The 17,459-nt window shown below is 47.9% G+C and overlaps 1 protein-coding gene across 1 annotated transcript in view; it reads right to left on the bottom strand.

The window, feature by feature from the left end:
- Positions 1-17,459, bottom strand: part of dicer1 (dicer 1, ribonuclease type III) — a 31,193-nt gene that overhangs the window by 3,513 nt on the left and 10,221 nt on the right. Inside the window, exons 11-23 of the mRNA XM_031875867.1 lie at positions 14,740-14,872; positions 14,512-14,587; positions 14,253-14,392; positions 13,368-13,547; positions 13,021-13,234; positions 12,738-12,891; positions 12,473-12,655; positions 8,669-8,774; positions 7,428-7,603; positions 4,051-4,816; positions 2,354-2,506; positions 748-1,392; positions 313-568 (exon numbers count right to left, since the gene is read on the bottom strand). Of these exons, the coding sequence (XP_031731727.1) occupies positions 313-568; positions 748-1,392; positions 2,354-2,506; positions 4,051-4,816; positions 7,428-7,603; positions 8,669-8,774; positions 12,473-12,655; positions 12,738-12,891; positions 13,021-13,234; positions 13,368-13,547; positions 14,253-14,392; positions 14,512-14,587; positions 14,740-14,872 (3,182 nt within the window). The remainder of the gene's footprint in view (positions 1-312; positions 569-747; positions 1,393-2,353; positions 2,507-4,050; positions 4,817-7,427; positions 7,604-8,668; positions 8,775-12,472; positions 12,656-12,737; positions 12,892-13,020; positions 13,235-13,367; positions 13,548-14,252; positions 14,393-14,511; positions 14,588-14,739; positions 14,873-17,459) is intronic.

Genomic DNA, 17,459 nt, shown 5'->3' with positions numbered 1-17,459 from the left:
GTGTGGATAGACGGATGGATGTGTGGATAGACGGATGGATGTGTGGATAGACGGATGGATGTGTGGATAGATGGATGGATGGATAGACGGATGAATGGATAGATGGATGTGTGGATGTATAAATGGATCAAGGGGTGGACAGGATGGATGGGATTTTTGCCATCGTCCATCGACAGGCATATAACATATCTAAACAAAGATTCATGTCTCAATGCCTTGACATCCTTTACCAGCAACAGTTTTCATAACCAGATGCTACTTCTAATCCCCAAACACTGTACAGTAAACTGACGCTGTGAGGTGAAGTCTGACCTGTGATGGTGTTGTAATGGTAGGAAGCGTGGGTGAAGGCTTGCAGAAGGTAAGCCTTGTTCTGAAAGGTGTAGTTGATCTTTCTTTCGAAGTTCTCGAAGCCGGAGATGAGGTGGTTGAGAGTTCGCTCTGCATCTGGATGGTCCAGCAGGCATCGGGGCGGGATCTTCAGCCAGCCGTAGCACAGGTCGATGGCGGTGATCTGACAGCTCTGCCCCACTGTTCCAGTCTGGGTCCCTCTCTCCAACGGTAACACCTGATGTCATCGAAAAACAACTCTTAATACCTGTGTGACAGCTGTGAAACTTCCTACACAAAGATGTCAAGTCATGTTGGAGAGTTTCCACTCCAGTCATATAAAATGCCTGCTCTCTCATGAACTAGCCCCCACTCTAGTAGAAAGTACCACTGCTGAATCATGAAGTACATGTTTACCTTGAGGCCTAGTGAGCAGAGGAACATCTGGGCTGCTCTCTCTCCACAGCTGGTCAAGTAGCAGCCCAGCAGAGCCTCCACACAGTCAGCAATGCTCTTGTCGGCGATGCACTGCTCCGTGTGCAGGTCGTAGGAGATCGACTGCTTGCCGAGCTCTGCGCCGCAGTTCTCCTCAGACGGGTTCCAAAAGCCCACCACGAAGTCGTCCTCCTCCCCGGCCTTACTGGGGTCCAGGTAGCACATGGCGTCCCACGAGCTGTAGTCGAACTCCTCTGCGGTGGGCGCGCTGGGCGCCGGCTCCGAGGGGTAGTGGGCTGCGGTGGTGTGGTGGGGCTTCTTGGGGGGCTTCCACTCGTACGGAGACTCCGTGGCGGGGGAGGAGCTTGAGGTCGGGGCGAGAGGGGGAGGGAAGCCACTCAGCGAGATCTTCTTACCGAACGCACCAGATCCCAACAGCATGTTGTCGATGAACTTGATGTGCTCCTTGTAGTACTCCAGATCGTCCTCCATGTTGACTTCGTCCTTTGGCTCGTCCTTCAGCATCAGCTCACTATCCTCGTCCACCTCCTCGCCTTCCTCGCCTTCCTCATCGTCCTCATCATCATCATTTTCAGGCTGCCCATTGCCCAGAAGCTCCTCTTTGGCCTGGATGATGGATGCAATCATCATCGTTACAACGTTCATCCCTACACTTCATAAGGATACCAGTCAGTGTGCAAAATACCGTTGATTGACACTTCAGACCCCTGAAAGCCTAGACTGCTACATTTTGGGGGTGTCTATAATCATAATAATTATTTGTCACATGCAAATGTCACTAAAATGTCAAATGTCACTTTGAAAGCTTAACAATATCCAACAGTTTTCATCATTCAAACAGCAAAACATTTATTCACAATATGAATACTGAGTTCGAGAGACAATTTTCTACAGTAAATGACAAGGAGACGTTTGAAATATATTTGAAGTTGCTGCCGCAAGGAATTGTGGGGCGGCATTATCTTCTTTTCTTTCATAAAGGATGGTCCAGTGTATCCTTTGCTAAAGGAGATAAGAAAGGAAGCACTGGAGCACCTTTCCTTAGCAGTCAGAGAATTGGATCAGCTCTTATCACGGCTGCCACTTTGATACGTCCGGGTCATTTCACTCAGTTAGGAACCCTCCAGAACAACAAGGCCTTTTTGGCCGTAGTCATTGACTGTGTATGCAGTGAGTTATGATAAACTGAGATGTTGTATGTTTCTCTGAATTCTTCACCTGGAATTGTCTTTTAGTCACATTAAGCTGCCTTGTTGTACCAAGAGCTACATTGAGATATTATAATCATCATCATCTTAGTGTAATAGCACTACATGTTGTTTTTACATTTATTATAATATATTATAGTCTAGACTCAAACATGTGCTGCCTGACAAGGTGAAAGCCTGCCCTCTAGTGGGCTGAACACATAACACTGACAAGATCCATGACAGAAATCAATGCATGAACGTGCTACATTTGTGAGTCACTAAGCACAAGCATTCTCTTACACACACACACTGCTAATTCTTATTTCCTCCCTCTGCAGTGCAGTATAAAGTGGAGAAGAAGCATGAAAGCCACTAACCTCCTCCGAGTCCAGTTTGTCTGTGCTGCTCTTGTCCTGGTTGACCACGTAGCCAGGAGGCAGCCAGTTCACGGGGGGGTCGAAGATGGACACCACCATCCTGCTGGGGAGCCCCTTCTTCTTCCCCAGACGGTACAGGTTACAGTTACTCACCTAGAGGAGAGGGTTAGAGGATGAGTCGAGACCTGTGCACGCCATCGTCAATAACTTCATCACATCGAATGTGATTGGTTCCTGGATATTTAGTGAAACTAACGAGAAGAGCTGACCAATCAAAAGATGCACTGAGTATTAGTCTGCTTTCACCTGTAAATGGACTGTACTTGTATAGCGTTCAGTCCACTAGATGGTGCCGAGTTATTTTCTGGTGAGGTCAGCAAAGGTCCCGGGTCAGCGTGATTGGTAGGAAGTTGGTCAAAACAAAGATAGAGACATCTGGCCTCACAACGGGGTAAAATCTGCCAACAGTAGCCAGGCTCATGGGGAGAGTGCAGCGCATAACTGTCTCTCTGCCCTCGACGTCCACGCATCGCAAGTTATACTGAGTTATATAACTCTAATATCCTACTTATATAAGTTATAGTTCATATACTGAGTCCACACGTTTGCATTTAGTTAAGTTGGACTGTGTAGTAATACAAACAGTTCAGTTTGTCAGGTTCATGCAACATTTATGACATTGTTGGTCAGTCTGTCTGCTTGACAATCCTATTTTGCTGCAATGAAAATGATTAAAGTGAGATGAACAGACTGAAAACTTTATCTTATTAGATAAAACATGTTGACACAGTTTTCCTTTGGGGACATAATTTGAAGTTAAAAAAAGTAATGAATCGCAATATAGGCCTATGTTATCGCAATACTCAGAATATCGCAGTATCGTGATAATATCGTATCGCGGGACCTTTGGTGATTCCCACCCCTACACTACATGTCAACATTCACCCATTCATACACTGATGGGAGGAGCTACTATGTAAGGTGCTACCTGCCCATCAGGACTATCTAACATTCACACACCACAGGCACTGCTACGGGAGACAGTTGGGGTTAAGTGTCTTGCTCAAGGACACATCGACACGGACAAAGGATATTTGTCACTAATAATGGAAAAACATTCAATTGTCATTTTCATAAATCAACTAACTCCAATAAAGGGGAGGTGCTACTGGAAGGATAATAGTCAGTGCACAGCGGGTCAGCTGAACATGCAGAAAATGTCACACTTGTCCTTCAGCGTGTAGTTGTAAATTACAAGCAAGCATACACCCAAACAAGTAAGAAAGATAACGCTTCTGTAAATACGCAAATCTGTTTTTCTGGAGCTTTTAGCCAAAGAGTGAGGACTTCTAGAGTGGGAGGAGTTTGCTTCATTGCCATGGTTTCAGCGTGATCATGTGAGCTAAGAAGGAAATCTCCATGACAAATGAGCAAACTTCCGCTGATGAAGGCCTCAAAATAAGGGTGAAAGCTCCTGAAAAACAATGTAACAGTGTAAGAAATAGCAGCTTTAACTGGAATATATTTTTACATTTTTATTTTTTAAATTGTGTGCTATGTGTGCATGTTTTCCTAAACTGTTGCAATCAGCTACTGCGACACAACTTTAGCATTCACAGAAGCAATAAAATGTCTTCAAACTGTCAATTCACTTTTGATACTCTGTCGTCCTCATAATAAGTCATGAACTGTCTCACCTTCTTGCTGCGCATGTAGCTAAGCCGCCCCTCGTGAGCATCGGGGTAGGTGCAGAACAGGTACGTGGTGATGGCGTGCTTGAGGAAAGAGTCTCCGAGCATCTCCAGCCGCTCCAGGTTGAAGCCGTCGCTGGCGTTGGATAGGGTCAAGGCCTGCAGGATGAGGCCCGGGTTGGGCCCCAGGCTCTTGGGGGAGTCTCCGGTCTGGGCTTCGAGCTGGGGGACAGCGGTCGGATCAGGAGTAGGTGCTATGGAGGCGTCTGGACCCGTGGCCGCCTGGCTGCAGACTGAGGTAGCTTTATATGCGTGGTGTGAGGTCCTCCCCGGTGTACATTCATCACTAGGCTGCGGAGGACTGGAGCTGGGCTTCTTCGAGCCGTGAGAGGGCTGCACGGGAACTGAGGTAGTGGTTTGCATTGATTCAGGACTCTGCAGCCCAGGGGAGCGGGGCTGGGAGCGTTGGCAATTGTCATGTTGGTGAAGGTGCTCGTCGTGGTGGCCGTCGTCATCACAGTCGGCGAATAGGGCAGTGCCGTTGGTTAGGTTCCTCGTGCATGTGGCTGCTCCGGGCTCGGGGGCTGCTTGGGGCCCCTGCTCGGGCTGGGAAGAGGGGTGACTACTGGGCTGAGTGAGGGGATCGGGGTCAGGGCTCTCAGTCTCTTGGTGCGTACAGTGACCCTCGTCGTCCTCACTGCCGGAGTCAGGACAGGAGATGAACGTTTTGCTGTTGATGGATCTCTTCCAGCCAAAGTCCAGGTTTGGGTACCTGCCCACCCCACACACACACACACACACACACACACACACACACACACACACACACACACACACACACACACACACACACACACACCATCTATACATTAGGATGCTGGGAAACTGCTCAACAGGATAACAAAGAAAATGCAGAAAAAAAGTTTTTTTGTTCATTTATTTTTTTAAATGATTAACATTAAACGGCTTATTGGCCATAATTCTTACTTTAACAGATAAGGCAATCAAATACCGGCATATTGCCAATAAATAACTAAAATAAATAACTAAAATGTCTGTTATAAATGTAAAGTATTTCTGTAATGCTCCATCATAAGACTATACAGTGAATGTAGCAGGGCTTAAAACCTGTTAAGCCCGAGTGGCCCCCCGGGGGCTAGGGAGAAAGTTTAGCATACAGCGTGTCTAACAATGCACTTATCACAAAGGAATATAATGATGTTGCACATCAAATTAAACAACGGAACCTGGGCTACAAGAATATGTAAACCGTTTTTACATGATCCAAACACAACTCAAACACCAACTAAAAGAATTACCAAAATATCATATTCATATTTCGCCAGGAGTGAGCTCACCCAGCACATTTCAGGACCTAGCGATCGAAGCTACATGCCAGCAAACAAACCGAGATGACAAAAAGCAAGCAGATTCCACACATATTCGTAACATCTCTCTCCACAAAAGCATCACTGAGATATGAGCCAACGAACAGCAGCAACACAAAACGCTTTATCGCTTTACGGTCAGCAAATTCTTCTTACGAAGAAAAAGCATTTTTCCCCGCAAATCCACACTGATATCTGTTCAACGTATATCTTGTGTCTCACTCAAATCATTCCGGACGTTTAGTGGGGCCGTTCTGAGCAGGGGTGAGGATTTGACTTTCAGCATATCGGATCCTACGCTTCAAGATAGACGGCGCCTTGTTGATTCTGATTGGCTAACAGTGCTGTCGATCTCGTCCTCGTGGGTATAGCTCAATTCTATTGGCTCCAACGCTTCAAATGAGGTGTCAATCACTGAAATCGACCAATAGGTTGCTGAGATAGAGCCCTACGTACTCACAGGGGGCTGACATCGAGAAAAACTCCAGTACGCAGAGAGGACTCAGAGAGGACTCAGAGAGGACTCAGAGAGGACTCAGAGAGACACAGAGAGGACTCAGAGAGGACTCAGAGAGACACAGAGAGGACTCAGAGAGGACACAGAGAGGACACAGAGAGGACTCAGAGAGGACACAGAGAGGACACAGAGAGGACACAGAGAGGATTCAGAGAGACACAGAGAGGATTCAGAGAGACACAGAGAGGACTCAGAGAGGACTCAGAGAGACACAGAGGACTCAGAGAGACACAGATATGACACAGAGAGACACAGAGAGGATTCTGGCTTTCAAAATAAAGCCAACACTGCTGTATTTGGATGTATTGAACACCATTAGTGATATAAAAGTGAAATATATAGTTTGGTGCATGAGAAATTCAAATGGCACAGGTGGTGCCAAAATGACCATTTTGGAGACCTCGCCTGACCTCTCTGTACTAAAACCTCTCTAATTTTGTTCTGCTTCACTTTATCAAAGTCAGACTTTGCAGAGAGACTGTTCACATATTGTGCTATGATTTGGGAGAGGTTTAGACATTCAGCTGCATCATTCCAAAGAGATAATAATCCTGAAATTGCTTTTCTTTTTTAGGCGAACCTGAAACTTTTCAATTTGTGCTGTGTCCCATCTTCATTTACTCTTAACCAGTAGCATATATACTGATATTTACACGTCTGAACAAATCTCACAAGTGTTCCCTTTATTATAACACCAAACGTATTCACATAGACCTTGTGGTTCCAGAGATATACTCTTATTAGTATGGGTATGCAATTTTCGAGCAGAGGCCTAAAAAATAGGTTAACCTTTTTAAAAAAAGGTTAAGCACTTTAATTATATGCTTTAAAGTTGTGTCGTCTACGATTGAGTGGGCCCGCATATATGCAGCTGTGATAAAAAGATTCTCTAATCAGCACATTCTGGTAAAATTGAATATTAGAAGTGTATCCACATATATAACCGACTTCAGTTTAACTTTCGGCATACCATTTCACACAATTTGTGTACCATTGAGCTTCCTTACCCCGGCAAACCGAGGTAAACCAACTAGAATGCTACGACTCAGCAAAAAGCTGACAGCAACTGGTGTGCTGCAAAAACATGTTCCAGGTAAAACTCGCACTCCAGAACTTCTGTTCTGCTTGTGCGAGTAGTAGATATTAACAGCTGTTTGGGTCTCAGGGGGACCCAAACAGTTCAATTCAAATATAGGTACTGTTACACCCCTAGTATTTACCAATACACACCAGCGGCGACATCTCTTGATTCATTCTAACAGAGTAAGCAGGTGTCTTTCAGTACTACCAGCGTACTTCATGTGTTTCATCCTAACACTGTGGGAGATTATGCATAAATAACTTCTGTGCAATTGAACTGCAGTGTTACAGTAGAGTAATATAGTGTAAGGCCATTGTTCCATTCATTACGCAAAGTTCTGATTCAGCAAATGGAATAAGTGAACGTATCATTAGGAAGTCATATATGTGACGGAGACCTGAAGTCAGGGGGCAGGGTCCGGGCTCCCACTCCGGCTTCACTGGCTGTCTGGGCTCGGAGCTCCTCGGCGGTCAGAAGGCAGTGGAGGCGGTAGAGGATGCTGGGCAGACACACTGCTTTCCTCCACAGGGAGGCGGGGATGGGGTGGATGGCACACAGCTCTGGAACCAGGATCTGACAAGCACAACAGTAGTTTAGGGACTGTTGCAGGACAGACTGTATGGAAGGTGACGTGGCTGAAACTCATTTCTGTAGGTGGTCACACTCACACATACCCTTTTTCCACCAAGCGTAAATGTTTTTTTTAAAGTGGGGAAAACCCACTAAAAGTAGACGCGTATGCCTGACTTTACTTTTTCTTGTGTGTCACATTTTAAACGAAACAAACCACCGAGGTTTTTTTATCCGTTTAATACCCGTGGCTACTGCAGAGTCATTTGTCCCTGATGAATGCAGATTGCAACCTTTCCCACTGAAGACAAAAGCCCAGATGTTAGTGGCTGTTAGATTTGGTGTGTCTGAAGCCCCTTTCCCACTTGACTAAAAAACCCTAAGTTCATACAGGGACTGCATCTGCTTCTTTTCAGGTGATGACTAAACCAGATTTGTATCTGTGCAGTCATACATTACATGATTAAACCATATTTAATAGCTTCTACTGTTAAAAATGATGAAAACGGCTCAAAAACTAAATAAAAATCAACTTTTGAAATAAACCTGAATTATCTATAGTTTATGCCCATGTCTGTCCAAAAGGTCCTCGCTTCATCATTTCACGTACATACACGTGAACAACACATGTAACCATGGTAACTGAACACATCAAAGATGACGACATCTGCCTCAAAGTATTTAGGAGACATAAAAATCAAAAAAGCATGACGACAGGCAGGCTGATGAAAACTAGAATGCGTCTTCGGTGTTGCTGACAAATTTAAATCCCACTGATCAGTGAACACGGTGTGAGCGAGCGCTATATGGAGGGGTTTGTGTTGATTCAGGTGAAAATGTAGACCAGGAAGGTGTAACTAACAGATCCACGAATATCAAGGTTTATCAGACATCAAAACGCTGCACAGCGCTTTATTACACCCACAGAACTCTAAAAATCACTTTTACCCCTTCTATACAATTACAGTGTACACGCGGTGCGTTATTGGACTCACTGACATGAATGAGGGGGCTGTGTTTTCCAGCACAGTGCTGCCATCCTTGTGACCACCACAGAGGCACCGTTACCTGTTTGTTCTGCAGACTCTCCCACTTGGCCTTCCTCTTCTCTGCACTGCTGAGGGGCAGGGCTTTGCCCTTCTGGTTCAGGTGCCGAGGGGTTAACAGGTTCAGTCTGAGAGCACAAAGAAAACAAGCGCCTCGGCTTTAGGCCTGTCCCAACACAACACATGTACAACGTGCTGTCAGTACACTGGGGCTTTATGACAAATTTGGCTTTTGCTAATCATATAAGAGAAGACTCAGTTTCAAGGACTGACTCAAAGTATTGTGAAAACCTCCTATAACAGTGCAGATCCAGAGGGATTGAGTTATTTATTCCTTGCACTTGTCTCCCTTGTCAAAACCTGGCTTCTTAATTACCCACAATGCAACTGGCCTGCGAGGAGCTTGGTGGGAGATCCGGGTGTGGTTATGCTACTAGCCTGTAGCAGAGATGAGCAGCAGGCTACAAGGGTCTGGTTATATCACTTCTTTCTGACTCCAACCAATATTGACTTGAGTGACATCACTTGAGGACATTCATGAGATTTCACACAGTTCCCTCTGAGCACTTAAGGCTTTATACTACTTGAAAACCCTGTAAAACACAGGCTGATGTGTACAATTGGTGGAGTTCCATTGAACACATTGTAACATAGGGCAAGATATTGGAAAAAAAAAAATGAAATTGCAATGATTTTTTCTGCGATGTATATTGTGATCTCTATTGTGATATTGCGATGTATATTGTGATCTCCTCCGCGAATCGCCACCTTATCGTGGTGGAGGAGTTTGAGTGGCTCAGTGATCCTGGGAGCTATGTTGTCCGGGGCATTAGCCCCTGGTAGGGTCTCCCAAGGCAAACAGGTTTCAGGGGAGAGCCCAGACTAAGAGCGGTTCAAAACAACCCCTATGATAGTTAGCCCACGGACTACAGCCACCTCGCCCGGACCAGGGAAACCGGGGCACCCTCCCGGAGCCAGACCCAGGAGGGGAGCTCGTAGGCGAGCGTCTGGTGGCCGGGCCTTTGCCCATGGGGCCCGGTCGGGCTCAGCCCGAATAAACACCATGGAGCAGCCACCCTGTGGACCCACCACCCGCAGGGACAAGCATCGGGGTCGGGTGCTATGCAGACCGGGCGGTGGGTCGGGCGGGAGGCCCGGGCATGCCGATCGCCGGCAGCATAGACTAGCTCTAGGGACGTGGAACGTCACCTCGCTAGCGGAGAAAGAGCCGGAGCTGGTGCAGGAGGTGGAGCGATGCCAGCTAGAAATAGTTGGACTCACCTCCACACACAGCGTTGGCTTTGGAACCAAGCTCCTGGAGAGGGGTTGGACTTTGTCCTTTTCTGGAGTTGCCCAGGGTGAGAGGCGCCGGGCGGGAGTGGGGATACTCACGAGCCCCCGGCTGAGCGCCGCTGTGTTGGAGTTCTCCCCGGAGAGCGAGAGGGTCTCCTCCACGCGCCTACGGGTTGCGGGGAGCAAGGCTCTGACTGTGGTTTGTGCTGATGCACCAAACAGCAGTTCGGAGTATCTATTGTGGACGCGGCCGCTAGGAGCTGTGGCCGGAAGGTCATCGGTGCCTGTCGTGGCTGCAACCCGAGAACCCGGTGGTGGACACCGGAGGTGAGGGAAGCCGTCAAGCTGAAGAAGGAGACCTTCAAGGCCTGGTTGGCCCAGGGGTCTCCTGAAGCAGCTGACAGGTACCGGCAGGCCAGAAGGGCTGCAGCTGCGGTGGTCGCGAATGCTAAAACTCGGGCATGGGAGGAGTTCGGGGAGGCCATGGAGAAGGACTTTCGGTTGGCCTCAAGGAGGTTCTGGCAAACCATCCGACGGCTCAGGAAGGGAAAGCAGGGCTTACCCCAGGCTGTTCTCAGCAGGGGGGGGGGAACTGCTAACCCGGACGGAGGACATTGTCGGGCGGTGGAAAGAGCACTTTGAGGAACTCCTAAACCCGACCAACATGTCCTCTGCAGAGGAGGCAGCGCCTGAGGACCTAGGGGGAGGCTCACCCATATCCCTGGCAGAGGTCGCTGAGGTAGTTAAAAAGCTCCTTGATGGCAAGGCGCCGGGGGTGGATGAGGTCCGCCCTGAGATGCTGAAGGCGCTGGACATAGTTGGGCTGTCCTGGCTGACACGCCTCTTCAATGTCGCATGGGGGTCGGGATCAGTGCCCATGGAATGGCAGACCGGGGTGGTGGTTCCCATCTTCAAAAAGGGGGACCGGAGAGTGTGCTCGAATTACCGGGGTATCACACTACTCGGCCTCCCGGGGAAGGCTTATGCCAGGGTGCTGGAAAGGAGGCTCCGACCGCTTGTTGAACCTCAGATTCAAGAGGAGCAGTGCGGATTCCGTCCCGGCCGTGGAACAGTGGACCAGCTCTTTACCCTCGCAAGACTACTGGAGGGGTTCTGGGAGTTTGCCCAACCAGTCTACATGTGCTTTGTGGACTTGGAGAAGGCTTTCGACCGGGTCCCTCGGGGGGTCTTGTGGGGGATGCTGCGGGAGTATGGGGTGCCGGACCCTATACAACGGGCGATCCGGTCTCTGTACGACTGCAGTAGGAGCTGTGTCCACATTCTCGGCAATAAGTCAGACACGTTCCCGGTGGGTGTTGGCCTCCGCCAGGGCTGCCCTTTGTCACCGGTCCTGTTCGTGATTTTCATGGACAGGATATCTAGGCGCAGCCTGGGGGCGGAGAACGTCAGTCTCGGGGGTCTCGGGATCGCCTCTCTGCTATTTGCAGATGATGTGGTCCTGTTAGCCTCCTCGGATCGTGACCTCCAGCATGCACTGGGGCGGTTTGCAGCCGAGTGTGAAGCGGCGGGGATGAGAGTTAGCACCTCCAAATCTGAGGCCATGGTTCTCTGCCGGAAACCGGTGGATTGCTCCCTGCAGGTGGGGACGGAGTGCCTACCTCAAGCAAAGGAGTTCAAGTATCTCGGGGTCTTGTTCACGAGTGAGGGTAAGATGGAGCGGGAGATCGACAGACGGATCGGTGCGGCTGCAGCAGTAAAGCAGGCGCTGCACTGGACCGTCTTGGTGAAGAGGGAGCTGAGCCGGAAGGCAAAGCTCTCAATTTACCACTCGGTCTACGTTCCTACCCTCACCTATGGTCACGAACTCTGGGTCGTGACCGAAAGGACAAGGTCGCGGCTACAAGCGGCCGAAATGAGTTTCCTCCGTAGGGTGGCCGGGCTCAGCCTTAGAGATAGGGTAAGGTGCTCGGTCATCAGGAGGGAGCTTGGAGTAGAGCCGCTACTCCTTCGCGTCGAAAGGAGTCAGCTGAGGTGGTTCGGGCATCTAATTAGGATGCCTCCTGGACGCCTCCCACTGGAGGTTTTCCAGGCACATCCAACTGGGAAGAGACCCCGGGGAAGACCCAGAACACGCTGGAGAGATTACATCTCCCAGCTGGCCTGGGAACGCCTCGGGATCCCCCAGAATGAGCTGGAACATGTTGCCGGTGAGAGGGAGGTCTGGGTCAGCCTGCTTGACCTGCTGCCACCGCGACCTGACCCCGGATAAGCGGTGGAAAATGGATGGATGGATGGTATATTGTGATATGAAAGGAAAAAAAGAATTTTCACCCTACATTTTCTGGACTACATTTCAAATCTGATGAACTTTGCTTGTGCTCTAGTAAACAATATAATCATAAACGCATAGGTTATATCGATTTCAATGGTGATGCCGCGGCAAAAAAAGTCACACCCACAAGCCGCACAGGGCCGATGGGACCCCACCTGTTGAAGTGTAATTATATAAAAACATCCAAATGAACAGCGGTTTACAGCTATATCTAAGTGTCAGGATCCCGGTGCTGCTGACCTGGAGGAGGTGTGGTCTACGTCCAGAAGCGGCTGGTTCAGGTTGGACAGGTCCAGGTTGTACTTGGTTTTGTAGTACTCGGCAAACGTCTCGTACTCTGGCGAAGGAAACTTACTGAGCGGCGTCAGGTCTGTGTACACATCGGCAACGTAGAAGCGGTGAGGCTGGTCAAAGTTACGATACCTGGGAGGGAGGGAGAGTGAGGCAGTCATTATGTAGCTCAAACCAGTGACATCAGGAGCATTTATACAAGTAACCATGGTACCTTGGAATGATAACAGCATCCTGGTAGTCCTCCAGCTTGAAGGTGAAGGGGTTCTGCTTGGTGTACTGAGTGGTAGGAATGCCAGTGCGGGCCTCAGACTTCTCAATGTCCTCCATGAACATAAAGTCCATATCTAGAGTGTGGGAGTCCCCAACTGAAGGAGTCAAAGAAGCGGCCAGAGAGAGAGAGAGAGAGAGAGAGAGAGCGCGCACACACTGATAAGCATCTGCACACGCCAGGACAAAACTATCCACCGGGCTCGACCGAGAGCGATTCTACTCACCGACATTCAGAGGTAGAACGCAGTAAGCCGAGTCAGACAGTGTGGGCTTGAACTCCAGCGCCGGCTTCTCCAGGCGGAGGATGTGGGAGAAGATGTACTGGTGCAGGCGGGTGATGAGGTCGAGCTGAACGGTGGTGAGCGCAAAGCCAGACTTCTGCAGCTCGATGGAGATGGTCACCTCGCCCGAGCGGGTGTACACCGGAAAATGGGGGATCTGGACAGAAGGAAAGCACCACCCATAACCGATGATGAGAGGACGACACTGAAGACATTTCTTTCCTTGGATAAGTGAATAAAGGAGGTGAAAACATGTTAGTCTGGTCTGAAAGGTGTTAAAGGTGGCGTACTCGAGGTATGGGTTTGGCAGTCAGGATGCCGAAGCACCTGGTGGTGTCCTCCGGTGGGTAGAGCTTCCTCCTGCGGAAGTTGAGTTCATCAGGGAGAGGGGTGGTGAGGACCATCCCGATCACATATAGGTAGTAAGTCTGCTCTGGTACAGCGTAACTGTCCCGTAGACACTCTGGTATCTGAAGAGGACAAGAACAACAAATTATTCTAGAAGAGCATTCCTAATTGCTTGTTGTTCATTGACATGTACATCATTTGTTCTGCATCAGTAAAACAAGTATGCGCCCGAAAAAGTTTGCTTTGCGTGTGACCTCGTCATTACAGGTACACCAAAGCTAGGGACTCAACCTGCAGCGAGCGCGGGGGGGGCTTTAACCGGAGGATGGCTGTAACTTCTCCGCCTGTATTGCAGCACGGACTTGTGTCATTAAAGCAGCACAAGCACACACTGTCACACGTTTCTTCTAACTAAATTGTATGGAGAAGAGTCCATGAGTGCTGAATATTTGTACTCCTGGTGCTACCTCACTCAGTGTCTCCTCGTCCTCCTATGTGAGTAGACCTTCCTCAAAGTCTCCCCCTAAACGGCGGCGTTTTAAAACTGATGTCTCTGTGTATTACGAAACTGGTCTCTGGCATTGCTCGGCAGCAAGCCTGTGAGCAATGCATCCTGGGAGGCTTCTGCTCGGCCCTTTTTCTACTCCGACAAGCCACGGCGACAGCTGCTATGGGATGGCTCGTCTCCATGACATGACTCGGGAAGCAGTCACTCGGGATGTTATTGAGTGTGTGTTTGTCCCATTAAACAAACCATAGACATACATTGTATGTACATTGGCTTTGCTTTCAGGGAACTCGAGCTGTAACGGATGAGACTTTCTTACGGCTTTAGGGTAGCACTGTCTCCTCTTGGTGGAGCCGGGCCGGCCTGGTACGCTGGTCTCCTCCTCATCGTGGAGGTCCAGCTCCTCCTCATACTTCACCGTCTCCTTACCCACCGGCATCAGGTGATCATCCAGCTCACCTGGGAGGAAGAGAACAAGAATAACAAGGTCAGACATATGCAGGAGAACGTTCTATGGTGGTTGACAGGGAATATTTTTTACTACTCATACATCTGCAACATTTCATTTGAGGTTTTACCTATTTTGTGTAGTTTCTCGCAACATAGTAGTGCGACTGCTTTCTCTGCCAGTCTGGCACAGATCATTGTCGGACCCTGTAAAGACAGTGGCACGGTAATAAGTGTCTGGATTATACACTGTATTAGTGTATTCTGACAAAATCACTCAAGTGTTGAACAGTCAGGGCTCGCCTGCTTTAGGACGTGACCATGACTGAAATTCTTAAAACATAGATGTTCTTCCTCACCTTAACAGGGACTCGCAGAGGGGAGTTGATGGGTAGGTAGAGTGTGGACTGGAAGCGTTCGTCCTGCCTCTCAGCAGTTTTACACTTGGGTGCCAAGTGGGTGAATGGGTCACTGGGCAGCCGGGCACAGTACCTGAGCACCAGAGCAACGAAGACATTCAGAAGGTGTGGCCGTGGAAAACTAACATACATGACTGAAGGAACTCTTTTGACCTGAGGGAGCACCATGGAGTTGAAGAAAGAAAATGTTGATCATGAAAACGTTGGTGGGGTTATTGCAATGTAATGAAATGAGTTAGAGCGTAGTAGCCCATGTGACCTTTAAGATTCTAATTACTGTAACATCTGTATATTCAACAGTTGTAATGACTATGTTTTCTATTTACTTGCATAATCATTTGATGGTGTACTGTATTTGCTGCCTAGAATGACCATTTTATTCATATATAATAATTCTTATAATTGGATAAAGCTGATTCATGAGTGAACATGTTTTGTCCTTAATGAATTGAGGATTTAAAGACTTTGCAGTATGGAGTGGCTGATGTATCGAGATGTTGGCTTGTTCTCCAGAAGATGTAGCACATGACTGTATCACATATATCGAGCACAAGCCGTCTCGTTTTAAAGCCACCAGTGGGCAGCATGAGGCTCCGGTTGCTGTTATATATATATATATACACACATATATAACAGTGATGGAAGGGGTCTGTCTAACTAACCCCTATGTCAGTGATTCTCAACTGGTGGGTCGCGGGCCTTTGCCTGAAAAAAATAAAAATCTTGTGCTTTTATTCTGAAGGGGATTTTTTATGCAGCAGAGTTATTCACACACTGTAACAGTATTTGACGTTAATGCCTTGTAATGCTAATAGACTCCCGCAACATCATGTATCGAACAGGGGTCACTAACTGGCGCACCGCGGTTGTTTCCGGACCCAGGACCTAAAACCTACAAATAGTTGAGAATTATTACATTTTGATGTAGCGCTTCTATTTCACCCGGCGCAGTTTATCCAGCATTTACGGCACTTGTTCAGCGGTGCAGGAAACACTCCGACCAATGCGTTGTAAATCACATCAGGTTATGCAGCTCAGCCAATCAAATATGGGTATTCTGACAAGTGTCCTGACTCGTGTGAGATGTACACACACCGTGACACGCGGGGGAGAGACGAGGAAAGAGATCGCAGAGCAGGACAAATTATAATGTTAGGTGTGAAAGTCAAACCACAAGACATCCTCCAGAAGAGAAAAATGACCAGAGAGACCTACGTCTTTGTCCGAGACTGGACAGACTTGTATAGGTGAATTCATCCCAGCTTAAAATATGTCCTATATGGAGCAAACGTACCCACTCACATCTAAATGAAGACACAGAAAATAACCCGAGAGTCCAGTGTGATCAGAATCCTAACGCATAAGTTCACTGTCCAACAATGATGTTACCAGAGAGAATAGAGCTGAAACAAGTGTTAATAACCACAGATAAAGTCCATGCTCACTAGTTTATCTTTTTAGAAGATGAGAAAAATATAATATTGTGGCTTTTTGATTGACATCAAAAATTGGCGGGGCGACTGTGGCTAAGGGGGTAGCAGGGCCGCCTTTCAATCAGAGGGTCGGTGGTTCAATACCCGGCTCCGGCTCTGCTGGTCGCATGTCGATGTGTCCTTGAGCAAGACACTTAACCCCAAAATTGCTCCCGTAGTTGTGCCTACGGTGTAGAAATGTGATAGACTCTGAATTGTAAGTCGCTTTGGATAAAAGCGTCTGCTAAATGACTGTAATGTAATGACACCACTTCACACCTGAATATACAGGTGCTGGTCATATAATTAGAATATCATCAAAAAGTTGATTTATTTCACTAATTCCATTCAAAAAGTGAAACTTGTCTATTATATTCATTCATTACACACAGACTGATATATTTCAAATGTTTATTTCTTTTAATTTTGATGATTATAACTGACAACTAAGGAAAATCCCAAATTCAGTATCTCAGAAAATTAGAATATTACTTAAGACCAATACAAAGAAAGGATTTTTAGAAATCTTGGCCAACTGAAAAGTATGAACATGAAAAGTATGAGCATGTACAGCACTCAATACTTAGTTGGGGATCCTTTTGCCTGAATTACTGCAGCAATGCGGCGTGGCATGGAGTCGATCAGTCTGTGGCACTGCTCAGGTGTTATGAGAGCCCAGGTTGCTCTGATAGTGGCCTTCAGCTCTTCCGCATTGTTGGGTCTGGCAAACTCAGGCGAGTTTGCTGGCCAATTACGAACAGGGATACCATGGTCCTTAAACCAGGTACTGGTTGCTTTGGCACTGTGTGCAGGTGCCAAGTCCTGTTGGAAAATGAAATCTGCATCTCCATAAAGTTGGTCAGCAGCAGGAAGCATGAAGTGCTCTAAAACTTCCTGGTATACGGCTGTATTGACCTTGGACCTCAGAAAACACAGTGGACCAACACCAGCAGATGACATGGCACCCCAAGCCATCACTGACTGTGGAAACTTTACACTGGACCTCAAGCAACGTGGATTGTGTGTCTCTCCTCTCTTCCTCCAGACTCTGGGACCCTGATTTCCAAAGGAAATGCAAAATTTACTTTCATCAGAGAACATAACTTTGGACCACTCAGCAGCAGTCCAGTCCTTTTTGTCTTTAGCCCAGGTGAGACGCTTCTGACGCTGTCTGTTGTTCAAGAGTGG

Source organism: Anarrhichthys ocellatus, unplaced genomic scaffold (assembly GCF_004355925.1).
Source record: "Anarrhichthys ocellatus isolate YVR2014 unplaced genomic scaffold, GSC_Weel_1.0 scaffold98, whole genome shotgun sequence".
NCBI lineage: Eukaryota > Metazoa > Chordata > Actinopteri > Perciformes > Anarhichadidae > Anarrhichthys > Anarrhichthys ocellatus.
This window is presented reverse-complemented; position numbering and strand designations above follow the sequence as displayed.